The following is a 27,002-nucleotide window of genomic DNA, read 5'->3' on the forward strand; positions in this document are numbered from 1 at the left end:
CTGTCATATTTTACAAACCTTTTCGAGAAAATTCAGTGATTCTTAGCTTAATGGTTCCATAAAACAAAATTACACTAATTCCACTATAAAAGAACCCTACATATAAGGATAATCTAGGAGCTAGAAGACTTAGGTTCAACATTTGGGAGTGTAACACTTTGAACTATTAATCAAGTTCTTATATTTAATCAATAATTTTAAAGAACTAATTGAATTAAAAAGAGATCATTCACGAAGCCATTGTGTAACATGATGTGAAAGTCCTACAGATCCCTTTGTTTCTCTTCAGGCACCATTTATCCCAATCCCCTCAGGCCCCACCCAGCCTCCCTGACATTCACCCACTGTAAATGTCCCGCCAACAGAGTCTTTGGACTCTGAACTCAAAGGGTGAGGCACCAATAGGAAAATTATGCTTTGGCAAGGAAGAAATTGGACAATCGTTTGAGCTTTCCTGAGGTAGTGGTTTCTCCTTCAAATATTCTAATGGTTAAGAAAAGTCTAGGGAGCTGAATTAAAAGACAAGTGGAGTGTTGGTCACTGAACATAAACACTACCCTGAAACTGGTGGTTTCAATGGTTACATGATTATCCCACACTCCAACACCTTTTCTGTAGAATCTTGATTGCTATGAGGAAAATGTAAGATATTAAGGTTGCTGTGGGGCTAGGGCAAGCCTTGAAGGCATTGTACAACTCATTGCAATTTGGATTAAATTCCTCCGTGTTTCTATAAAAGTACCTGGCATACAGCTGGAGCTCAGTAGTTTCTGAGCTCTGATAATGGACCATTTAGAATCTCTGATTTAGCTCCATAAGGTTACAAGGAAACAAACATAAAAACACCCAACCAAATTCAGGCTAATTGTCGCCTTTGTGCATGGAATTATGGACACCTCGCAAACTATGAGGAGGTTAAGTTCAAGTGGAACCCCAGTATGCCCAGTAGGGCATACAAGTCCATAAGAGCTCTATTTATCAGACACCTTCCTTCTATCATGATTTCATCATGATGTGATTATGGGATTTTTAGCCCTAAGTAAGTTTTTTGAAGATAAAGTGATCCATTGTCTCTGGTGCTCTTCAAGCATTTCCGCCAGGCATTTAATCAAGACAGGATCCACCTTAGAATCAAATTTATTAGCAAACCAATGCCCGTCGTTTATCAGCCACCTTAATTCTGCTGCCCCAAAGATACACACACTTCGAAGGTGGGAGCCCGTACATCGTGGATACAAGAGGCCTTCGTGATAGTTCCATTTGACAAGGCGGGTCTTACTCTGCAAGTCAGACACATCTTGGGCTGACCTAGAAATCTCCCCAGGTATTCCTGGTACCCGAATTAAGGTAGCCCAAAAATGTTCATCCGGCGAGTACGTATCTTCAGACCAGGCAAAAAAGTCTTTAACGAGGGAGTTGTTGAAAATGTATTTCACAAATGCCCGACTTAAAACAAAATAAGCACTGCCAACAAATATCTCAATGTTATGAGGGGGGGCTTCCTTGGAGACGTTTGTCCTTACTGGTAGCTTTACATATTCATAAGGCATCTGTCTGAGTTCATAGTGATAAGTGAATCTTTTCATTTTACTGGTTGGGGGTTTCACCGTTTCTAACATATTTGCTCCGTTGAGTTTCTTCAACTCTGATACCAATTCAAAATTTGACTTCAATGGAAAATCTTGCCCACACAGATTGATAACGTATTTCCACCGAACTGAGGACTTGAGGAGGTCTGACAAGCAATTCAGATCGGCCTGGAGTCTGGAAATGTGCGCATATTGCACTGTCTCCAATTTGGAGGCAATGAAAACATTGGAGAAGCACTTGGCTAAATTGTTCATGGCAACTTTGAAGACATCAGGTGACTTATGGTCATAGTGGATGCAGTAAATATTGTGCTGGTGGTATATAGCATGGAGTAGCCTTTCAACCATAATGGCATCTTTGTGAACGACCAAAGAGTAGGCTATGGGGAAGCTCTTCTCCTCCCTTGAAACGGGCTTTTGATGGTACCTTCGCAGGGTCTGATAAATGTCACAGTCACTGGTTATTGCCACGACATCCTCATCATCCAAGTCAATGATGTCTCTCCTTCTTATTTCCAGACTCTTGCCGATTTCCAAAGGAGCCTGTTCATAGACCCCTGAGCAGTTCACGTCATACCTGACTTCATTCTTCACATTAGTGTACCTGTTCCTTACAAAAGGCGAGGTACTCAGGAAGGACTCGACCAAGTAAATATCTCTTTGAGGGAAGAAGAGGCTTTTCACATTTAGAAGCTTCAACAGGGAGAACAGCCACAGAGTTACAAATAAGATGAAAACTTTCTGCTGTGCTGGGTATTTAAAACAACATTTGAATGCCTTCATTCTGTAAGAGGAAAGAGGAGTAATTCAGTTGAAATATGAGAAAGAGAACTAAGAGAAAATTAGTTCAGTTCAATCAAAATTCACTGGGTAGTACCTTTTACATGCCAGGCAGAATGCTGGGCCCCGTGGTAAATAAGACAAGGTTCTCTCACCATTATGAAAATCCAGAAAAAAAAAGGAATGAGAATATACAGAATGATAGTATTTTGCGGTATCTGTGTTAACTATATCTGAATTGTGAGAGATGTTGGTTACCAAACAGAATGGCCAATTATGTAAACTCCTAAAATATGGGTACTGTGTAACTTTTACTATCTGCATTTCTGCTTAGCGTATTTGGGGAGAGATTACTCCGGTTTGGGCAGAACTGGTCTACACAGTTAGATGTCATTTAGGGGTCAGGGGAGATGCGAATGCCCCACCTGAGCCTAAAAGGGGCATCCATAGTGAGTCTCCCTTCAGATCCTTATGAGATCTAGATCTGAAGTCAGATGGGGAAAGCCCATTGTTACAGACTGCATCTTTATGTCTCTCCCTGACTCACAGTTTGAAACCTAAGCCTTGGGGTGATGGCATTAGGAGATGGAGGCTCTGGGAGGTGATTAGAACATGAGGATGGGGCCCTGGTTGATGGGAGTAGTGCCTTTATAGAGCTCCCTTTACCCTTTCACCATGTGAAATATGGATTAATTACATTCACACCATGTGAAAAAGTCTGAGACTAGCCTGCATCTGCCCTTGTGGGACGATCCCCATGACACACAGTGAAAGGGAAATGAGCAAAATGTGTAGCTGTGTACAGTGTGCTCACATGTGCGTCAAAAAAAAAAAAAAAAAAAAAAGTGATATAAATAGCATCTACACCCAAACAGCGCACGTTGGCAAACTTTTCCTTCCTCTGTCACAACCACTCAACAGCGGCCATTGTAGTGGGAAAGCAGCTGCAGATAATGTGTTAAAGAGAGGGCTTGGCTGTGTTCTAATAAAACTTTATTTACAAAAAGGCAGGTGGCTGGCTATTTCTAGAGGGATACTGTATAGACACGACACCAGGAAGAGGAGCTGCTTTGCAGGGCAGGATGGGACAGGATGGGGGATTAGCAGCCTGGGTAGGAAGAAGATTTATTAATCACCAAATATCCTTCTGTATTTGATTTTTAAAAAATGATTATACGCTTTTTTTTTTTCCTCAGATAAAAAACAGACTAATCAAATGGAGGCACAGATGAATTTATTTTGTAAAGAGCAGGAGCATCCCAAGGTCTGAGGACAGGAGGGCCAGCTGAGTTCATAGGGCTGCTTCAGAGAGGTTCAAATCCTGAGACCTGTGGAGGTCTGAGGAGTCCGTGTGCAATTTCTTAATGATGAGGGAACTGAAGTCTGGCTGAGGACAAAGGAAAAGCTGACACCGTGCAACCTCCACCCACCCCCAACTCCTGGGTGGGACATATGGGACATTCTTTAGGAATCTCCCAGCTATCTTAATGTTAATACCTTGCTAGAGGTAAAAACCTTGACAATGGTAAGGCCTCAAGGCCTCCAGTATCTTGTAGGTCCTCTTTAGCATATGAAAGTTCTTTTGAAACCTCCCTTTTTCCTTACCTCCTCCCTCACAACCCCTGGGCAGCAGCTCTTTCTGCCCACAGGGCATGTCCCTGTGCTTTAATAAACCACCACTTTGCACCAAAGATGTCTCAAGAATTCTTTCTTGGTCATCAGCTCTGGACTCCACCCCACTGAACCTCACTTACATCCTAAAACTTCATCATTAACACATATCAGTAAATCTTACATGAGGACATAAATCCTTGTTCCCAATTTCCTTAGAATTAACAAGCCATTTGAACCTGATTTATTTTTTCATATTTCTTTACAGGTCAATTGAAATAGCTCTCCTGGGAAGGGCATGGCACGTCCACCTTCACTGGAAAGACTTTCGTTAAAGAACAACACCTTACTGACAACAAACTGTCCTCCCCAATCCCACCACAGCCTCTCCCAGGTGGGATTCTCTGGGGTCCTGTTTCTGAACTGCTCTTCTCACACACTCTGTCCCTAGTTCTCTGGACTGTGACACATTGCTGACACCTTTGTCTCCAGCCTCACCTGCTGCCCAGGCTTCTGACATGAACGTCCAGTTGCGTGATGGACATCTCCACATCTCCACCAGATATCCCGCAGGCACCCTACCTCCAATGAATCCCAGACTGAACCTGACATCTCCTCTCCTGTGTTTTTGTGTCAGTGTATGGTGAGACCAACCACTCAATAACCCAAGCTTGACATGTGAGAGCCAGAGTCTGACTCTTATCCACATTATCAGATCATCTCATAAACACCATCCCTTCTTCTCCAACTGCATTAACTGATCAGCATCCAGGGAATGCCAACCAGGCTTGTGGCCCTGGGTCTCGGCTTTCTGCTCCCCTGAAGCAAACTGAAGTGGGTTCCATACACTCAGGCTCAAGCCCAAGGTTCCTGCCAGTTGTTACAGAGCATGGGAGAATGGACTCTGGATACACAGGGCCACACAAACTGCTTGAGCATGCACTCAGAAGTACATGTTGTGATAAAATTTGACTTACAAGATTTATCAGTCCCAAATCAACCTATCTCATCATTGTCCTAATGCATGGTAAGTAGGCATACATAGGAAGGAGCTTAAATAAATGGTTAGGATTAGAATGAATCCTACCCAAAGTAAATTTTTGCTTTTTCGTTTCTCCCTTTATTGGTCTAAGGGATCTCTACTTAGCGTCCGTTACTAGTTCCCCTGATACACAGTGGTATAATGAAAAGATCCCTCCCTCTCTTCTTTCTTTCCTCCCTCCCTTCCTCCCTAAGATTGTATTTATTTATTTGAGAGAGAGAGAGAGCATGAGTGGGTAGGAGAGGGAGAAGCAGGCTCCTTGCTGAGCTAAGCAGGGAGTCTGATGGTGGGACTTGATCTGGGGACTCCGGGATCATGACCTGAGCCCAAGGCAGACACCCAACCAACTGGGCCACCCAGATGCCCCAATCCCCTTAAATTTCTAGAGAGGCTTTGAAAGACTTCCAGAGTTGTTGTGGTGCTTAGGATGTACCATGTAACTATCATCTTCACGTATACATAAAAAAGCAAAGGCTGGCTCCCTGTCCTGTCACCCATTTCCAGGGGCTCCTTGCACCCAAGCTTCCCCATCCTTCCTAAGAACCCCTGGAGCACACACTTCCTGATTCCAGTCTGGTGCCTAGAAAGCCTGATTTGAGGTAGGGGGCATGGCTGCCTGCCCAGAAAGGGAAGGTGACTGGGCACTGGTGGCAGGGGCGCTGTGAGAAGTCCTGTGGGAACTGGCTCTGGGTCGCATGTCTGAGCTTCACCAGCCAGGGATGAAAGGTGATTTTAAAGCAACGAGGGGAGGGAACTGGGACAGCCCAGGCATCTGGCTGTCAGATTCTTCTTCTCCTTTCCTACTCTGGGAATCTTTAAGGAGGAGAGCTCCTTACGGATCAGCCCTAGACATCAGGGGAACCAAGCAGCCCCCCAATACCACCCTGTCCCAAGTCATCGGGGGAAGTGTAAGCCCTTTGGTGTGAAAGAACTTTTGTCAAATCCTGAAAGGGACTGTGGGCCTCTTCCCGGCTTTGGTGAGAATCTCTAAGGGCACGAAAGCCTCAGGAAGTGAGAAACCACAGTTTCCGACCGTGGCTCTGCTTTCCTCTGGAGAGAATCTGTGTGTGACACCCATGGGGAGCCACAAAGGGTACAGGTGGGCTGCGGGCAGGTACCTGCCCAGTGTGGCACCTGCCTCAACCCCTTGCCACCTGCAGCCTGAACTCAGGAGTCCCCACGATGGGAATGAGCTCCTGAGGTCTGAGCAGACCTTGCTGAGGTCAGGCTGCAGTCCTGTGGCCACATGGTTCCTAGGAGACGAATGTAACGACGCCACCTTCTGCAAACACCCAATGCCGGCTGCTTCCTTCTTCAGGCCCCAGGAGCAGGAAGCAGGCAGGCGTTTTGCTGCCAGGAAGTAGTCTGATAATTACATTACAAATAAGTGCCCACCCACAGGAGAAGGGGTACTTCACCCTCCACCTGCCCAGACAAGTAAGGAGCCCGGTCCACTGCGGAGTTCACTGCCACACACGGGGACTAGGGAGGAAGACACAACTGAGAAGGACGTGATAACAAGGCTGGCTCGCTCTAGTTCAGCAGAAATAAGGTCTTTTTGGATAATTCAATAAAGAACCAACAATGATGGTGAATGAGGCCTTTTCCATAAACCCTGTTCTTTACCCTGCCTTTCCAGGCACTGTTTACAGCCTTAAAAGAAACAGCAGGCGCACAAAACATACACCCAGCTAAGTGATGATAATTGTAGTCAGGGCTAAGTGGCTACAACCATTAGCAGCTCTTCCTCGAACCCTCCTTAAGTCAGCAATCTCAAAACCCAGGACTGCCAAATAGCGCATGCTTGCCTTCCCGAGGGAGGAGGGAGAATGAAAAATCAGGACGCGGAGGAGGCGGCTGAGGACCAGAGCACTGACTCTGGTTTAGCTTAGGGACCAGGAATGAAGGATCTACCATCCGTATTTGCAGATTAGGTGTTCTCTGCTCCCTCCATTCTCCTGCCTCTCTTGCTCCCTCCCTGCACACCCACACTCCTCTCCAGTAACTCAGATGGGGAGGGCAGCGCTTGGGAGAGATAGTACGGAGTCGGGAAGAGGCTTCAGGATATTTAACCTCTGAAGCCCAGTTTTCTTGTCTCAAAATGGGAATGAGAAATCCCCTCGAGCTGCTGCGAGGGCACAGGAGCCCCTGCATGTGAATGGGGTCACCCCACAGAGAGGCACAGTGTACCTGACACCTGTGCCCATCGTGCCTGACTCCAAACCTTGGGGTTTCTAGTACATTACACAGGATGCGCTGACAGGCAGACAATGTTAAGGAAATGACTGACCCCTTTTCTGACCAACACAGGAGGTGGAAAGGACAACAGGGGAGCAGCCGAGAGCTAAGACCTCGCTCGGAGGCTGCACCAGAAAGGCGGATGCCACAGGGGTGCCACAGTACACGTCCCCTGCTCCAGCCACACAGCTGGGGCTTCTGCCCAGAGGAGGCCCTCCACTCATCTCAGAAACAGCCTATGGAGCACCTGCACCTTGGGCAAGTTGCTCAAACTCCCCCATCTCTGTGTCCACATCAGTACAAGTCTGCTAATCACAGCAGCCTCCTATAGGGCTCTGGAGGTTAAACGGGGTAAGGCATGCACAGTCCTGACACGGGACTGCCTGGCCAGTACTGGCTGTGGCTTCATCTTCATCATCATCTTCACCTGCATCACAGTCACCTGAACGAAGAGCTACCCCATCCTCCTCTGCATTGACTTCCTTAAAGATCCCGCCCACACCTCTGGTTTACTGTCCTTTTTTTTTTTTTAAAGATTTTATTTATTTATTTGACAGAGAGAAATCACAAGTAGATGGAGAGGCAGGCAGAGAGAGAGAGAGGAGGAAACAGGCTCCCTGCCGAGCAGAGAGCCCGATGCGGGACTCCATCCCAGGACCCTGAGATCATGACCTGAGCCGAAGGCAGCGGCTTAACCCACTGAGCCACCCAGGCGCCCCTGTCCTGTCTTTTTAATCTACTTTCCATTTTCCCATTCTGACATAAATTCAATGTTTTAGAATGGATGCCTGAATGCTTCTAGGTACTCTTTATTAAATTAATATCAGCATTATTATGAACGTAGAGTTCCCAAGGAGTCGTTACATGGGGCAACGTTCTAGGTCCTCTGCATGTGTGCAGCCCTTCAGTGGATCTATGCGGTGAGCACGACCTTCATCCGTCTTTTACAAGACAGGAAACTAAAACCCGTGGGGACTGAGAAATCACCTAAGGTTATACGGAGCTAGGATCCCCATCAGTTGAAACTTGAACCCAGAGAATTGTGTTCCTGGGATGCATTCTTAACCCTCTAGGTAATACTAATACTGTCTCTTGGAACATAACGTTTTCCACAACAGTTTCAGTCCTTGAATAAAATTTCTCATTACTATGTCTTACCTGACCGTCCCAAAGCTGAAACAGGAAATGAACATCAAATCACCTCACCCTGAGACCCCTCCACCCAGTTTAAGGGATTCCGTACATGGAGAATTAGCCTGGAGCCTTGCTGGGGGAGGCACACACTCTGTTCCTGCGGTCAGAGGCTGGGGCAATCCAGGAGACCAGTCAACCTTCCGGCCATGGAACCCATCAAAGGAAAAGCAAGCTAGCTCAATTGAATTCTTGTCTTATATCCCGTCACTGACGATTTACTTGGTCTGGTTGGGGTTCTCTGAGAATAACTAACTAGTTTAGCAAACTTTCGGGGCGAAATTTCTCTCTGCATGAAGAATATCCCCCCTGTGGGGAACCCTTTAACTTCTTAAACGTGGTATCATTACATGTTAGCGTGAAAAATGGGATTTGAGAGTTGACTGATTTAGAAATGTCAGGGTTTTGTTTGTTCCTAAAGCTTTACAAAGAAGAATCATCATTTAAGAACATTAATATAAAGATGAACTCACTATAAATAAATAAATAAATAACCTCCTCATCTAGCTGAGTAAGCTAAGGTCCTTCTACCACAGCGTTTTGATTTCATTAAGGTCATTGATTCTGCCCTGGGTAACAGGCTCATCATCAAATCGAGAGAAAGTTTTGGAGAAGACCATCAGTGGGAGGATGACTCACCCAAGATGCATTTCTCTAACACCCCACAGCACCTGCAGAGTCAGTAAAGGAGCAGAAAGGCAAGGCTCTTGCCCAGCTGACCTAACATTCTCATTGTTCTAGAGGGAAGACAGCAAAGGCAAGTAATGATCAGACCGTGAGTAGGTAAACAGTAACCACAAAAAAGACAAGAATGACGTGACTCCGGCCAAAATACGATACAACTAGAGGACAAATCCTCAAATAATTAAGAGGTTATAGGCTCCAAAGGGAAAAGAAAGTGTTTTTCCGTTCTGTTTATAAAAGTAAACACTTCCATTTTAAAAAAATGAGAAAGACAAGTCTAAAGAAGAAAATAAAGCTCACCAGTAATCCAACCGCCTGCCAAAAGCATTCTGTTGGCCAGGATGTCCTTCCAGACTATTTTCAGTAAAAAGACACTGCTGTGGGCTTGCTTTTTTAACCAGGAGTCTCGCTATTTAGGTATTGTCTTATCTGTTTCTTGCATTTCACAATAAACTTAAGTCCTATTCTAAACTGTGTCCATAATTGTTAGAAACTAAACCACTTCTGAGGTCAACATACTCTTCTATGGGGGAAAAAAAAAACCATTTCAATAATAGAATTTACTTTTCTGGGCCTTCTTCACCAAAGCTTAAATTATCGCATAATTCCTGCAGAAACCTAGAAGCAAAATCCTAAAACTGACAAGGACTTTAATGGTAATGGAGTTCAACTTCCTCCTTCTCTAGATGAGAAAACAGAGTCCTAGCCACCATTTTTTTTTTTTTTCATAGCAATCATTTAACACCGTTTTATTCTTGGGATGCCAGGAATGTGTTTATTCTGTTATGTACACGTTTGTACATCCAACTGCTCCCCCTGGAGGGCCTGGACAGAGCGGGGACTTTAATTGCCCAGGATTTAGAGCCCTCATGGTGGTATTCTGTCCAGCCTGGCTCGGCTGCTCCCTCAACTCAGACTGTTCAGGTCAAAGTCAATAAAAATCATCACTTTCCCAGATTCAATGGACCCATGCCTGTCATTTCCTAACGGTCTATCCTGAGCACTAATACTATTTGTGTTACTTATTCCACTCAATAAACCTACTAGGTCTATTATCCCTATCATTCATTCTTTATCCCCCCATCACTGTGCCCATTTTTCAGATTAGGAAATTGAGACACTGAAAGTAAACAGCTAGTATAGGGAGGACAGGATTTTCAACTCTAGCCTAATTTCAGAGCCTATGGTATTAACCACAATGCCAGGGTGCCTCTCCAATCTCTTGGCAGGAGTAGAACCCTGTTGGTTCTACATCTAAAATGTGTTTTGAGGGGCGCCTGGGTGGCTCAGTGGATTGGGCCGCTGCCTTCGGCTCAGGTCATGATCTCAGGTCCTGGGATCGAGCCCCGCATCGGGCTCTTTGCTCAGCGGGAGCCTGCTTCTCTCTCTCTCTCTCTGCCTGACTCTCCGCCAACTTGTGATCTCTCTCTCTGTCAAATAAATAAATAAAATCTTTAAAAAAAAAAAAATAAAATAAAATGTGTTTTGAATCCACCCACCACCACATCCACGCCATTCCACAGGAACCACCCAAGGCCAAGCCATCATTAACTCGTTGCCTCTAAAGGAAATAGCTTCCTCACTAGCCTCCCTTTTGTCCCTCTAATCCATTCTCTGTAATATAGCCAAAAGAATCATTTCAACACATAAATCAGACTGCTCTCCCTCTCTAGTCCTACTCCCCCCCCGCCCAACTTAAAACCCTTCACTGGGGTTTTACTGCACTTGGAATAAAACCAGAAATCCTTTCCATGGCCACAAGGCCCAGCCAGTTCCTGTCCTTACTTTCCTCTCTAACTGCATCTTATTCTGCTCTTCTTGCCCATACACTCTAAGCAACAGCTGCCTTCTCGAAGTTTCTAGAATGCCAGTCCCTTTCCTGCCTCAGGATCCTTGCACTTGCTGTCCCCATGTTTAGACCATTTTTCTCTGGATCCTGGGGTTACTTGGCCCTCACCGTCCTTCAAGCTGTAGGAGAAATGTCCTTTCCTCTGGTCCTCTCTGATCACCCTTCTCTAGTCTTTTTCCTGACTGTTGAATCCTTGTTTTCTTTCAAGCACTCATCACAGCAGCAGTAACTTTGTTTGCTTGTTTATTTCTGTCTCCCTGACAAGCCTTGGTCTTGTTCTAGGTCCAGATCCAGGTACATACCTAACTGGCACAGAGTAGTCATTCAGTGGGACAAAATCAGAAGAACCAAGTTCTAGTCTGGGCTGTGCCATCAAAAACTCCTCAAGTCAGGGCCTGAGTGGCTCTGCTGGTTGAGTGTCTGACTCTTGACTTCCACTCAAATAATGCTCTTGGGGGTTGTGGGCTCGAGCCCCTTATGGGGTTCTGCACTCAGCATGGAGCCTGCTTATCTCTCTCCCTGCTCATGTACGTGCTCTCTCCCTCTCTCAAATAAATACATAAATAAAATCTTAAAAACAAACAACTCAACTCATCCTGGCAAGTCATTTAATCTCGGGCACATCCTTACTTCCCATGTGTTACATGGAATAATGTTTTGCTATCCGGCAACGAGATCATGAAGGTCACAGGTATGGACCTCTCTACTCAGGCACAGGACTGCAACCAGAGGAAATGGTTTCTTGGGAAAACTGGGAAAGGCTCCATACGTTGCGGTTTGGTTTTCTTTTTCTGAAATAGCACATGCATTGTTTCCTGCATTCTGACATTCTAATTTTTTTTTTTTCTCACTCCCTGACGACATTCTTTTTTGCTAATGTCTGGTGCAAATATCGTTCCTGCGGACACACACCCATCTTGGATTTTGAAAGACAGGAGAATAGTTACTCTAATCAGAAGCTGATTTTTCTTTTTCCCTCCATCTGCTCAAAATTGTTTGAAAGACTGACAACCAAAGAACTCCTTTCAAAGCAACCAGTTCTGGGCAGTTATCATCGGCTAACCAGCTCCTGTAAACTCCGTGCATGGCAGAAGCTGTATCAGTTCCCCTCAGTTCAGTATCTTTACGGGCAATTCTCCAGACAGTGTAAGACTGCAGTGACGCGTTAGAGCATCCCTAAGGATCATGTCCCATGCAGAGCAGGACTAAGGACACCACAGCAGTGCAACACACAAAACACACCCTCAAACAGGGTCTCTGCCCGCACTCAGTAGCACTCAGTTGCTCAGACTGTCAAGCTAACACTGTCTGGGTGCAGGAAAGCGGACCCTCCTCATCGGAGGGGAAGTGGATGGAGGCACCTGCAGAACTTGTCACAGCTAAGAGTTTCGGTCTACAAGTAGGAACTCTATGGTCACCACCTTCGAGACTGAAGGTCTGAATGCAAAAGGTAGGCATGAACATCAGGGTGTCAACACTGATTAACACTGTTAATTCTTTCAACTAGTAACTTCACTGGAGTTTCTTCATTTTGGGGAGACTTATGGGGGTCATTTAAAGTCATAGGAGAAACGAGCAATCCATACCAGGCTGTATTTACCAGATGGTGGTCCCCCAAGGTCATCAGAAATCTGGGCTGCTGCAAAAAAGTGCAGAATTCAGGCAGGTTTTTATAGTCACAAAAATTGGGAGGTGGCCAACTTGGTTCTGGTTTTGGTGCATCTGGTCCACAGGGCAAACATCAAAAGCTGATTGTGTATCCTGCTGGGCAAAAGTACTGGGGTAAGTCTTTAGCAGGAAATCTAAAGGGCCATAAATGATACTATTGAATGAAGTTTCTATTTTGTAATGATTTGTGACCCTCATTATGTTGCAAGACATTGAGAGATTTTTCTGTAGAAAACCCCCAAAATATAAAAAGGGTGGGATTTCAAAATATCTACACCCTTAAATTTTAGCTTCGATGGAAATGGCTTAAATAAAATGCTTCCTCCTTTTTAGATAGAAAATATTACCCCCCAAAAGTTAATTAATGGATCTGACCTCTGTCTCTCAAGCTTTATGAACAGCAATGTTACATTCCTTTCTTAGTTCTTCTCGTCTCTGCCTTCCACACTTAGCCGGACACAATACAGAGCCAAATATATTTTTTATGTTCTAAATGTAAAATGTGGGTTGAAAATATCTTGGCTTCTTTTTCTACATGGAAGAAAAACTGAACCGAAAAACATTTGTGTCTTTCTTTAAAATGTATGCTAGAAAGAGAAAAAAAACTTTCCTCACCCAAGGTCGGCATGTAATTTCACCCCCCAGAAATTTCTAGAAGCACTTATTTGGTTTATGTCTACCTCCATATTTTATACTGTCCAGAATTAATTCCTCAAAGGTTAGGTAGCAGCCGATGAGGTATAGTAACTCTGATTTGCATGTGTGCACTTAAAGTGGAATCTTTAATGCCCGTAACCACATCACAGAGGCAGCACAGGGATAAACAGATGTGAATGAAGGATACGGATGGCAGAGATGGCTAAAGGCCAGGCCACAACTCTCTGTGAATGGATTAGACACACTCTGTTTTAAATAATCAGAAAAGCGTCTTTGTGTGTTTTCTGTGTTTCGTTGATGTGGTGGGGAGCTGAGCTGGAGACTTCAATATGCTTTGGGACTCCACTAAAAAACCCAAGACCAGCTACCCTAGTGTGACCTCATCATTTCACAAAGATCTGTGCTTCTTGGTTGAAAATGTATGTACATTGTGTGTGTATAGACACCACAAAGTTAAGACTCAGGAATTTAAAATTAAGATAAAGGGGCGGAACAAATACAGTCTGCAGTGCCTGAAAAAAGTTCTGACCAAAGAGGAATTTCCAAAAGCAGGGATTTCATGTGAAATATCTGCAGAAGTCCAATCTAGAAATGACTTTCGGGAACTCTCCAGTTGGCATCTCCTACAAGGATGCATGCTAGCAACGGTTTTAATTAAAATAACATGTCTCAACATACAGGTTTATATTTGAAGTTAATACCATGAAAAAGTAAAAGATTTTTTAGTTCAGAACAGTCTAAGCAAACATACACACCCAACTACACAGAATGCAAAAACAAGAACCAGACTCCTCAGATTTCCACGTGGATTATAAAGTAACAGTCATTAAACCGGTCTGATAAGGGTGCCAGAACAGAAAACAGCTCAGGGAGATGAACTCGGAAACAGACCCAACAGGTAAGGATGTTGTCTACAGATCTGGTAGAGATGGTCAGTTGCGCCCCAACATCCATCCTCCCTCCCATCTTTTTTTTTTTTTTTTTAAGATTTTATTTATTTATTTGACAGACAGAGAGATCACAAATAGGCAGAGGGGCAGGCAGAGAAAGAGGGGGAAGCAGGCTCCCTGCTGAGCAGAGAGCCTGATGTGAGGCTCCATCCCAGGACACTGGGAATCATGACCTGAGCCCAAGGCAGAGGCTTTGACCCAACTGAGCCACCCAGGTGCCCCCCCTCCCTTCTTTACTGAGGACCCCAACATCGTTGCTGGCAGAGATGTACCCCCCACACAGCCTTTCCGTTCAGCCTCCAATGTAGAGGAATGGTCAACGCAGGATACTGTATGGTATCTGGAACATTCTTTACAGGAGCCTGATTCAGGGGGAGGTATGCCATTTTGTACTTTTTCCCCTTTGCTCACTTTTCTGCATGGAACTCTGACATGATGGTTAGAGTTGCAGTAGCCATGTTGGGGCCATGACGAAAAGGTCAAGGAGTCTCAGAGACCTCAGCCCCAAAATCCTCAAACCACTGAACCAGCAGCAGGAAACACCCACTCTGCCTTCTTGTTACATGAGAAAAATAAGCCCTTGTATGTCGAAGGAACTTTGCAAAGATGCACTTTAAATGATGACCATATGAAAATGGCAACGCTCGACATACAGACACAAACACACAAGCAAGATGAAGCTTACATTTATCTAGGTTACAACAACTAGGTACAACTCCTGTACGACAGTACAATCCTGTAGATGGTCAAGTGTGAAATTCTAAGTCTCAGGTGATGTGACCTTCTCAACTGTGTTCAGAGGCAGATGCGGACTTCGGGTAAATATTTGAGCAGAACAGACCCCCTGATTTACCAAATGAACTCGGATATTGGCACCCCCATGCTCACCCCACATCAGGTAGGCACCACTCAGCTCTTAGCAAACCTCTGCTTTGCAGGGTTCTAGCCACAGGCAGGGGGGCGGGCCCCATGATCCCTGAAAGTCACCTTGCAGGCAGCCTGCCTTCTGGTGTGCTTATGCATTAACAGGCTTGTTACCTATTAAGGAAGGTATCAGTACCACGTAGGGTGACCATGTTGCATCATGCTTCCCTCCCTCAACCGCCTGACCCCATTCCTCTCTTCCCTGCCTCTCCTGAACCCCTGCATCTCACCCTCCTGCTTTCTACCTCTGTGTACGACGTAACTGGTTTGGAAAAAGCAGTTGAAGCCAGTGGTTCTGAATTTAAGTCCTGACATCACCAAGAAGCTGTCACCAGCCTAATGAGTCCTCTGCCTCCTTCCCTGAGAAGGTGGGCCAGGGTGCTAGTATACGGATGCTGGGATGACTAACTGAGCACACGCACTGAACATTCTTTTTTTTTTTTTTTTTTTTTTTTTAAAGATTTTTATTTATTTATTTGACAGAGAGAGATCACAAGTAGGCAGAGAGGCAGGCAGAGAGAGAGAGAGGAGGAAGCAGACTCCCTGCCGAGCAGAGAGCCTGATGCGGGACTCGATCCCAGGACCCTGAGATCATGACCCGAGCCGAAGGCAGCGGCTTAACCCACTGAGCCACCCAGGCGCCCCGCACTGAACATTCTGACAGGAGAGCAGACAGGCATATACACGGCACAGCAGTAAGGGGTCAAAAACATTTACACGAGCGACAGCTGTAGGAGGAGCACCAAAGATCAGAGGCCAGCGACTGTTCTGCAAGCTAGGACTGGGCTTCACCCCCAACCTGCCACCAGCACTCCTGCACCCAGAGACCACCTCTGAGAGGCAATGGCCAGGGGTCTCCGCAGGGCCGGATGGCTCAGAAGCCATACCAAAGGTTTCTGCAAGGAGAAATCAGCCTGTGACCACTGTAATATTCTTACAACTTTTCTGTAGGCTTGGAGTTTTTCAAAAAGGATCCCCCCTGCCTTTTTAAGTGGGAATCATAGGGTAAACAGGACTGTGCAGGATTCCAAGCCTTCAGAAGTCCCTGCCTCCAACGGGATTCAGGCAACTCATTTTTAGTAGCATGATCTTAAACCTCTCTGTAAGTCTGGTGCCACTGCTATCTTCCTTCTGCAATTATAGGTTCCAAGTCTTCTGTGGTTCACTACTTTGCTATAAAAAATATCTTCTCTTTTGTTGTTCCATATTTGTTGGAATCTAGTAATCTAGTGATCATAAAAATATTCTTTCTTCTATTATTTTATTGTGGTTAAATATACTTAACATAAAATTTACCATTTTGATTATTAGTGCTAAGAAAAAAAAAAATCTTTGCTTCTTGGTTTGTCCTAGAAAAGCCATTCCATAAATGTTGGAGACGACATGGGTGGATGACAGTGGACAAACAGATGGAAGGATGGATGGGTGGATGGACGGACGGATGGACGAGCAGATGGGTGGACGGACGGATGGATCCAGTTAAAATTTCAACCATTTTTAAGTTCTGCACCATTAGATATATTCATGCTGCTGGACAGTCATCACAACATCCACCCACAGAACTTTTTCTTTTTCCCCAGCTGAAACTTGGTACCCGTCAAACACTAATTCCTTGTTTCCCCCTTTGGCAGCTCCGGGGAAACATCCCTCTGCTTTCTTTTTATGTATCTGATTCCTCTAGGACCCTTGTATTGGAGGAATCATAGTGTCCATCCTTATTGTACTTAACATGTCTTTGAAGTTCATCTATGCTGCAGCGTGTCAAAAGTTTCTTCCTTTCAAGGCTGAATAATACTCAATTGTATGTACACCCTGCACTTTGACCATGCGTTTGTCCACGGACACCTGAGTGGCTTCAGTCTTTTTTTTTTTTTTTTTTTTAAAGATTTTATTTATTTGACAGGGAGAGAGCACAAGTAGGCAGAGAGGCAGGCAGAGAGAGAGGAGGAAGCACGCTCTGCGCTGAGCAGAGAGCCTGATCTCCCAGGACCCTGAGATCATAACCTGAGCCCAAGGCAGAGGCTTTAACCCACTGAGCCACCCAGGTGCCCCCCAGTCTTTTGACTATTACGAATAATGTTGCTATAGACAAGAGAATACAAATACCTATTCATGTCCCCGTTTTTACTTATTTTGTGTATGTTTTATATATACCTTCATCCTTATATCCTATTTCTATCCCCCTTCAGCTGGTTGCCCATCCACCCAGCCAACGTTTACTGTGTGCCCACCACGTGCCAGGGAGGGGCTTTGTTAGAATCTGGAGAGATATGCCCAGAAGCTGTCCTGCCTGGAGGAATCTAGAGAGAAGTAAATAGTGAGGTCCTAGGTGACCTGACAATACAACCCAAGAAATCCCAATTTTTTATACAATTTTACTGGATACAAATATTTCAGAAAAGGTAAGTCAGCAGCTAGCATGGAGAAATGGTTCTTGTGCTAAGGGATTTTCTTGCACAGTGGTGATTATACGTTCCTCCTTTTAAGGATCTCTTCCCCAGTTCCACATCCCTTCCTTCAGCTCTGTAATCTCCATAATCTCCATAGAAGTGCCCCCCCCCCCCCCCCCCCCCCGCCCATGCCGATCTAGTCACTGCAGCTTAACTGGTGTCTGCCTGGTGTGTCACTTCACTTCTGTCTCCGGACCCATCTGTGACTACATTGAGCTCTGGCCGCCTGTGGGTAGGGCAGGGTGCTTGCTGGGAAGACTAAAGGAAGGAAGAACCGGGTGGAAGACCATGGCTGGCCAGAGCAAGCCCCTCCTTGCTGCACTCAGGTGGAATGTACAGGGGGTGGTGGTGGTGAAGAAAGGACACAACTATGCAAATATTCCAAACGTGCCACAGTGATGCAAAGGAGCAGAAGGAAGAGAAAAGGAAGCTTGGCAAGCCCAGGAGCTATGGTAAGCCTAGTTTTTCCTGGTCGTGGGCACAACTGGCCACCCTCTGCTGCGGTCTGAATGAGCGGCTATCTGTCATGGGCTGTCTGGATCTGAAAAATGGCTGGGAGAAATAGCAAAGTTTGCAGAACCTTTAGAAATAGGTCCAACCTGTATCCAAGAGCAGACAGGCTGATCGTCTAAGTCTGAACATAGACAGAAAGCTCTCCTCCAAAGGGTCGGGTGGCAGGGGTGGGGGTGTGTGGGGAGAAAAGCAACCAAAGAGCGAGAACTACACAGTATTCCTGGAGATTTACTTGAGGGAACAAAGAGCTCCCTTACCACCAGGCACTTTTTTTTTTGGTTGCCTCAGTAAGGGAGAACATCCCATCAAGAGACGTTTGGAAGCATCTTGGAGAAGGAAAAGGGGGCTTAGATTTTATTGAGCCTTTTGCAGTTAGGTTTAAGGCTAGTGTTTCAGTGCAAGGGGGAGGGTTGTGGGAGAGGGCTCCAACAGGACTGGATAAGGATCATGACTAAGATTCCAGGCACTTTTTCTGTGCTCGAGCAACCATGGCTAAAAGCATTCTTGCCATCAAGTTGTTTTGCTTTTTGCATTCTTAAACTTTTTTGGTGCAATTATATGATCTAATTTTAATTAACTTAAGAATCTCCCTTAAGAATCATATGTGAACAAAATTCAACATTAAGGAAATTTTAAATAACCTGAATCTCTTGTCTAAAAGTGAGCTTTAGCACAGAAGTCAGGCGGTCTAGAGCTCGGCCGTGGCAGTGAGGGGTGGCGTGAAGCACAGAGAAATGACAAGGCACAAGTATCACTTCCGATTACTTTGAAATTTCTGTCCTCTTAATCTGCCATTACATAAGCCGAAACTTACCTCTGTGTTACCTACATGAAAAACCCCTAAGCTGACAGTATAAACAAAGCAGGGAGAGGGCAATCCTCATCATGGACATGTAGTTCCTGACTGTGTGTCGGCAGGTGACTATATGGGATACTGGGCTGTGGGTGGTGGGTGCTTGCGGGTGGGGACACCGAGGCTGGAGTCAGAGAATATGGTCCTCACGGAGCAACCCCATGAGGGATGTTTCAGAGCAGCTATAATTTAAATGCAAACAATGATGGGGCCGATGACAATTCTTCAGATGTCAGCTGCACAAGGACTGCAAAAGATGCCAACTTTTTAAGCCTCATTAACTGTAAGGAAGGCCTCTAACAAAGATACTCACATCGTTATTAATTCCTCTGGCCAGGACATCAGCAGCCAAATCAGCAGAGGACACAAAGGTTTATAGGAAAGAGGGCAGAAGGAGGATCCAAACAGATTTAGACAAACTTGAATCAGGTACGATGCAGTTTAATGCTGATTAATACAAAGACTAACATGTAGGGCCAAGAAATTAACTGCACTTGTACCAGATGGAGAAATGGAGTTTAACAGGAGTATTTGCAGAGAACAGTTCAGGGTTTGGCAGACTGTAAGTCTGGGAGGAGTCACAGTTTGTTGGATAGGAGACTGCCAAAAGATTTTTTAAGGCAACAAATGCAAAGCGAAACCCAAATCAGAGTGGTCCTGGACAGTATGAGAACCACAGAGCTGCAGAACATAAGGCCCAGAGCACTCTTAGAAAGCATCTTCCGGACACCTGGGTGGCTCAGTCAGTTAAGCGTCTGCCTTCAGCTCAGGTCATGATCCCAGTGGTCCTGGGATCCAGCCCCGCGTTGGGCTCCCTGCTCAGGGGGGAGTCTGCATCTCCCTCTCCCTCTGCCTGCCGCTACCCTCTGTTTGTATTCTCTTTCTCTGTCAAAGAAGTAAATAAATAAAAATCTTGAAAAAAAGAAAGCATCTTCTACCGGGCTAGACCTTGGGACAGAGGAAGGGACGGGTGGTGTCTGGGTACAACCCTCCACAAGGGTACCGACTGACAGAAGTGAAGCAGAAGAGTGACCACAGGAGGGAAATGGAAGGTCAAGACTGAAGAAGTAAACATTCCAGAGGAATAAAAGTTGGCTCTAGGGGCGCCTGGGTGGCTCAGTGGGTTAAGCCGCTGCCTTCGGCTCGGGTCATGATCTCAGGATCCTGGGATCGAGTCCCGCATCGGGCTCTCTGCTCAGCAGGGAGCCTGCTTCCCTCTCTCTCTCTCTCTCTCTCTGCCTGCCTCTCCATCTACTTGTGATTTCTCTCTGTCAAATAAAAAAAAAAAAAAAAAAAAAAAAAGTTGGCTCCAAATATTAAAAACACAAGCTGCGGGGCCCCATCCCCAGAAGGTCCAATTCAAAAGATGTGAGTGGTCTTGGAATTTCCATTTCTAAGTTTGCAGGGGATGCCGGTATGGCCAGTCCAGGGACCACACTCTGAGAGCAATGTTCTAAAAAGAAAATTGTAATTCAGAAAAAAAAATATGTATTTCTGAGATTTTACTAAGATACCATGGCCATTCCCTGATAAGTTCAAATTAGAGAGAATTTACTAGTTTTAAAAGCCCACACATTTATTTTGAAGATTATGCTCTTTTTAAGATTTTATGTTGCTGAACTCAAGTTCTACCTTTACTTCCGACCCTTAGTGTTTCTTATTAGTTCAGCTTCATAAAGCAAAATTTTGCTTCTGTTTCTGCTTTATTTTTTGACATTTTATACGGCAGGCAGTCTCCCTTTGGTCTTCCATGCCTCCTGTCCTGTGTATTATACTCAGCAGGTCAAGCTTCATTACATATTAAATGTGACCTGTTTTTATCAAATGGTATCTGGCTTCCCACATCTTCTAAAATAGTAAATTTTTTTTTTTTTTTTTTTTTTTAAGATTTTATTTATTTATTTGACAGAGAGAAATCACAAGTAGACAGAGAGGCAGGTAGAGAGAGAGGAAGGGAAGCAGGCTCCCTGCTGAGCAGAGAGCCCGATGCGGGACTCGATCCCAGGACGCTGAGATCATGACCTGAGCCGAAGGCAGCGGCCCAACCCACTGAGCCACCCAGGCGCCCCTAAAATAGTAAATTTTTAAAAAAGATTTTATTTATTTATTTGACAGAGAGAGAGAGAGATCACAAACAGGCAGAAAGGCAGGCAGAGAGAGAGGGGAAAGCAGGTTCCCCACTGTGCAGAGAGTCCAATGCGGGGCTTGATCCCAGGACCCCGAGATCATGACCTGAGCCGAAGGCAGAGGCTTAACCCACTGAGCCACCCAGGCGCCCCTAAAATAGTAAATATTGATCCAGTCCTTTCCCCCAAGAGTCCACACTGAGCCCACCATGCCCAGGGGCCCATTAGGTTTCAACCCAGCTGCATTCAATTCCTGATTAATTTTATTTGATCTTACATACTTGAAGCTTTGGCCTTTCGATCCCAGTAGGAAAATTACCAGCATATGGGATGCATATAAAATGACATGCAAAACAATGCAAATAAATACAAAACATACACCTTTAAATTGTTTGGGAAAAGTCTGTAAGCTAGGACATTGATACTATCTGCTTTGCTTCTCTATAGTCTGGTGAACAGCGACCAGGTTCTTCTAATACCATTTATTTTCCCTGGCCCCCAGCACCTGACACTTGTTAGCGTGCTACACAGAGGACGTGCCTTTGCCTGGGAGCCAGGTAAATGGGATCCAAGCCTTAACTTCGCCACTGTTTGGTTCTATGGCCTTGTACAAGTTCTCGAAGTTCTCTGGTTCTCAGATCCTACAGCTGGCAATGATGGAAGGGGCACAATCACAATAAAAATACCAGCACTAAGGCTTACAGAGCACCCACTAGCGGCTGGCGCAGTGCACACATGCACACAGCGTGTCCACACTTTGCATGCATGACTCACACACACTCCCCTCACAACAGCCCGGGACAGGGTACCATAAAGGCACCACGCAGGTGTGACGCTACTTCTGGGCCCGGGAAGCTCGGCCAAGGCCACACGCTCGGGAGGCAGTGGGACGGCGGCCAAGTTTGGCTCCAAGGGCCCCTCTGCCCTGATGCTGCAGCTTTGTGACACAATTCCCATCCGTGTTTTCCTAAACACGAAGTTTGTCTAGCCTATGAAGTAAAAATTTAAATTTCATGCTCATTTGTGCTTCAAAATATTGTTTCTGTAAGACAGGACTTTGATATCACAATCCCGCACAGACTGTTTTTCCGGAAATGGACTCCAGACAGCCTTTCCTGCCCACTGGCTCCATCCCATTCACATATAAATTATGTGTGAGGCTCTCTCATCTTAAAAAAGCCATTCCGCCGTCCTGCCTCTCTCTTGAGGAGTGGCTTCCAAGAAGCTAAGCATGGAGGCCACTGCCAGGGCTCAGCCCATACCGCGCCCCACCCCACGCAGGGTGCTCACTTCCCGTGGGCTTTGGGAGAGACGTGCAGCCTGGCTCTCACCCTTCCCCATGAAGGTAGGGGTTCTGTTCAGGCCTGCACCCCTGTCCCATCCACCCCAGGCTTTGAATAGTGCCCCAACACAGACACAATCAACCAAATCTATCTTTCCTCCAAACTCTACCCCTCCTCTAATGTTCCCTCTTTTGTAAATGGCAGCAACACCTGCTCAAACCTGGAGGGACTTGCCCTGCCCTGTCCTACACAAAAGTAGTCACCAAGTCACTCCAGGGTCTGCCTTGAGTCTGAGCACTTGTGTAACCCTACTGCCCTTGGCACAGCCTAGCCCACCAGGCCTCTCACACCCTTGCAACAGCCCTGTTTACCTTTCGGGAACCTTAGATCCACTCTCGCACAGCAACCTAGGAATTCTGAATGGAAATCTCACCAGGATACCCTCAGCAGTGAAACTGTTCAGAGGATGTATTCCACATATCGACCCCAAAGCATGGCATCATCTTTTCCAATGGACTTCTCCATTCCATGAACTCTCTGCTAGCTCTCCTCTGTCTTAGGGCACACCATTCCCTGGGGGGAGAATGCTTGCTTCTTCCTTCTCCTCCCCGCTTTGCCCTTAGTGTAAGCCACTCCCACCCACCCTTCAGGCCTTCTGACCTTAAAGCTCCCCAAGAAGGCCTCCGGTCTCTATCCCAGACTCAGGGCATCCGCTCTCCCACAGCACCCAGCACTGGCCTGACCCAAAGTAAATGCTCAAAAAACCTGGACCGATAAACCTGGACGGATGAATTGATTATTCAACCCTGCATCACATAATCTCACTATGTTGCTGTTTTCTTCCTGCTTCCCAAAGGAAGAAGGAAACTCTTTGAAGCAGACACAGTTACACTTCTGATATTGGTGCCAAGATAAGCCCCAGGTCACCAACTCATACTCCCCAAACCAGCTCCGGAGTCAGTGATTCAAGAGAGGGAGGGGGAAGAGAGGAAGCTGGGCACAGTCATGCATACTCTCTACTTGGCACACCTCCCCCCAGCCATGATCTGAGTTCGTTCAAAGGCAGATTGCTAACTACTGCTTGCCTGTCTTCAGAGTACTTTCTTAGCATGATGTCATCAAGTGCCAACTTTGACCTATTCCCCAATTATGCCATTCACCCCTACCTAACTCTGCCGCTATTATTCTGGCACTTAGCAAATTACTGTAAACTTTGGAATGAGTACAAGTACTAAACAGGAGGGGAACCCCCCCCCCCCCAATTCCCCTATCAGTTTTTGAGAGTTACTACCATACAACTGAATTCTTTGGCTATTGTTTATACGCTAGTAAAAGAAGATAATCCAACAGCATCCTAATTAGTGATTTCTCGGACAGTACCAGATCCTTAGAAAGTGCAACACAGGAAATGTTCTTTGCAATAATTAACTTATTTTTTTTAAGATTTTACTTCCTCAAGACACCATCAAAAAAAGCTGTCAAAAGGGACACTGGGTTCTAGAACGCCTTAGGCTGATAAGTAGTTTAATAAAGGCACGTTTTGGGGCGCCTGGGTGGCTCAGTGGGTTAAAGCCTCTGCCTTCCGCTCAGGTCAGGATCCCAACGTCCTGGGATGGAGCCCCGCCTCAGGCTCTCTGCTCAGCGGGAAGCCTGCTTCCTCCTCTCTCTCTGCCTGCTTCTCTGCCTGCTTGTGATATCCATCTATCATATAAATCTTTTTTTTTTCATATAAATAAAATCTTAAAAAAAATAAGGGTACGTTTTACGCGTGTAGGATCAAAAAGGGTGACTTCTATGCCTACCAAACTGCATGGATACTTAATATTATTCCTGATTCCCTTAGTATTCTGGTTTGTTGCTCTTCAGTATTACGGATGAGAAGAGGCCAGAATAAGGCCTTAAGGGCTGACACCACCTCTTCGCATGCCCAGTAAGGGGGTAAAAGCCCAAGTTTCCCAGGCTACAATGACCCCGAAAACCTCCCAAAGACAGGAAATTCAGTTCTAAAACTTAACGAGCAATACCCGTTCACTCGCCCTGTTCGCCTAAGATGGTAAACTGACTTGAGGGTCCAGACCTCTTGGCTCGGATGCCCGGAGGCTCCTAGCCTGCCGGAGAGGCGCTGCCAACTCGCCGGGGGAACGTCCCAGTCAGCTCTACGGCAGGAAAACTTGACCTTAAAAAAGCGCAGAAGCCAGTCCCTGGGAGGGCACTGCCGGGAAGTCCGCCCCGCAGCTTCCGACCCCCAAACTGGTAAGACACCCCCACTTCCCCTGCCAAGCACCTAGTCCTAACGGAGAAGCCACTGGAGCAGCCCACTCCCGAGCACCGCATCCGCTCCCGCCCACTCACCTCCCGCCTACCCCGGGCGAGGACGCCCACGGCCGGGTCTCCCGCAGCGTCGCTCGGCCCGAGGCTGGGGCGAAGCTGGCGGGCTAGTCGGGAAAAGCGAGCGTCGTGACCCTGCCTCTCAGCGTCCCTCGCCTGAGCGGTTCTTCCTGGCGCCCCGGCCGGGAGGTCCTAGATTGCGCGACCACCGCCTCGGGAAAGGGCGCATGCCGGAGCCGCGTCCTCACCGCTTCGGGAGAGTCTGGGGAAACCCTGGTGCGCACACGCCGCGCGACTCCCGGCCGCCGCGCGGGTTCCCGAAGTTGCGGCGTCCGCTTGGCGCGCGGCGGGGTCGCCCACAGTAGCTCCGGGCTCCATCTGCGCGCCGACACCGGCAGGCGCGCAGCCAGGCGGGGGCTCAGCTCGGGATCCCGATGCGGCACCCCGGGGCCGACGCCCCAGCTCTCACCCCCGAGAGCAACGCGGCGCCCAAGTTTTCCCCAGCGGGAAAGTGAAAGTCTCGAGGGGGTAAGGGTCCCGGCGTCCCGGCCACCCCGCGGCTGGGATCCGAGCCCCGCACCCGCCACCGCGGGACAGCTCTGCACCCCGGCCCCGGGCGTTCCTCACTGGCCTGCGTGGCCAAGTCGACTTACGAAAGGGAGCAGGGGAGCCCCGAACGCGGGGTCCCCGCGGCTGCAGAGGCCACCCCGGCGGGGTCCGCGAGCTACGCTCCGGGATCCCGGCCTCTCTGCGGCTGCAGCGGCTCGCTCCCGCCTCCTCCCCTTTCGCCAACTCGGCGGCGCGCCCTGCTAAGGGAGTTGCTCTCCCTCGGCCGGGGGTGGGAGAGCGGCGAGCGGCCCCCGTGACGTGGAGAAAGGAGGAGCGCCGTCGCCGCGCTCCTGCCGCGGGAGCTCCCCGCCCCTGCACTCCCGGGTCCTCGCTCCACGCTTGGGACAAAGTTCCGAGGCGCGCGCGGCGCGCTGCACTCCGGCTGAGCCGCGCTGCTCTGAGTGTCATCCAGGTTAGGTTTCCTCCCCGCAGGAAACACACAAGATCCCAGGTCGGGAGGGCCAAGATACTTGCCCGAAGTCGCTCAGAGGGCGGTGACAAGGCAAACTTAAATCTGCGACTCCTTGCTTTTCCCCAAGGCTGTGCTCTGTGGGGCTCTGGCCTGCAGGAATCGCCTGGCTCTCATTGGCAAGCCGGGGACAGTGTCCCACGCAGCTTGGAGAAATATCTAGGAACAGCGTGGGAAGGTGGAGCTTTATGGCCACTAAATAGGGTACAAAGTTGTTTTTCAATCAGTGCCTACATGCCAAATAGACACTCTACAGACCCCTCTTCACCCTAAAGCGGGGGTGAGGGCGGTAGCCTTGAGGACGCAGGATCCAGTGCCAACCCTGCTCACTGAATAATTGAAAGCAAGCACAGACGCGCTTAACCAATTGGGCAGTATTGAAATACATCAATTTTGTGTTGTGGGCGTGATGCAGGCAGACTAGTCTGAGGACTCAGAGTGACCCGGGGTCCTACAGATCAACCAAGTCTACAGGCAAGATGGAGACCAAATGCTTGCCAGGAGGAAGCGAAAACAGAGTTTATTGAATACCTGAGTACAGAGAAGAGCAGAGAGAGTGTGTCTGGGAGACTCCAAAAGGGGAATAAATCTAGTGGTTGCTTGGGTTTAGGGATTTCTATTGGAAAGGAGTGCAGGGTACCTGCCTTCAGTAATCCAGGATATGGTCTAGTGGAAGGTGAGTGACAGGTTATTAATAGGTGTTAATTTTATAAGTCATGGAAGGTACAGGGCGTTGATGCCAGCGTCTTCTCAGGTTTGTTCAAAACTAAAGTGTTTGGGATCTGGGTAGATGTTATCAGGTGTTTGAGGGCCTAGTGCAAAGCTCAGAATGACTAACTTTCTTGTTATCCCCTTGGAGTGGGAACATACTTCTTTGGTTTATTTAGATGCAGGAAATGGGACCTAGCAGGAAAACAGCAGAGATGGAACCCTTCTAAAAATGGAGTCTCTTCGGTTTTCCTGTTTCAGATACTTTACTAACTGTGCTGGCAATTGCCATACTTCCGGAAGTCTCCTGCAGCACTCCTGTTTGTTTCAGGGCCAGAGGATCCTAGGCCCTGCTTTATAGAACAGGAGGGGCACAAGGTAAGTCAATCACGGCAAGTGTGTTCCTTCCTTCCTCTGTCCGTCTATGTTGGCTAAGGGCATGCTATATGCCTGGCTGGTTGGTGGAGAGTCATATAGGAC

At 47.0% G+C, this 27,002-nt stretch overlaps 1 protein-coding gene across 3 annotated transcripts; it reads right to left on the minus strand.

Moving 5' to 3' along the window:
* GCNT4 (glucosaminyl (N-acetyl) transferase 4) lies at positions 1-25,592 on the minus strand. Of its 3 annotated transcripts, XM_059175259.1 has the most exons (3): positions 25,390-25,592; positions 12,571-12,745; positions 1-2,373 (listed from the first exon to the last, which is right to left on the minus strand). In XM_059175259.1, the coding sequence occupies exon 3, from the start codon at positions 2,370-2,372 to the stop codon at positions 1,008-1,010; it is 1,365 nt and encodes a 454-aa protein (XP_059031242.1). In that variant the 5' UTR covers position 2,373; positions 12,571-12,745; positions 25,390-25,592; the 3' UTR covers positions 1-1,007. The 3 variants fall into 3 exon arrangements, with proteins under 3 accessions (XP_059031242.1, XP_059031240.1, XP_059031241.1); XM_059175257.1 differs by lacking the exon at positions 12,571-12,745; XM_059175258.1 differs by lacking the exon at positions 12,571-12,745 and having other exon boundaries at positions 24,761-25,592.
* Positions 25,593-27,002: the final 1,410 nt, after the last annotated feature.

This window comes from Mustela lutreola, chromosome 5 (assembly GCF_030435805.1).
Source record: "Mustela lutreola isolate mMusLut2 chromosome 5, mMusLut2.pri, whole genome shotgun sequence".
NCBI classification, from domain to species: domain Eukaryota; kingdom Metazoa; phylum Chordata; class Mammalia; order Carnivora; family Mustelidae; genus Mustela; species Mustela lutreola.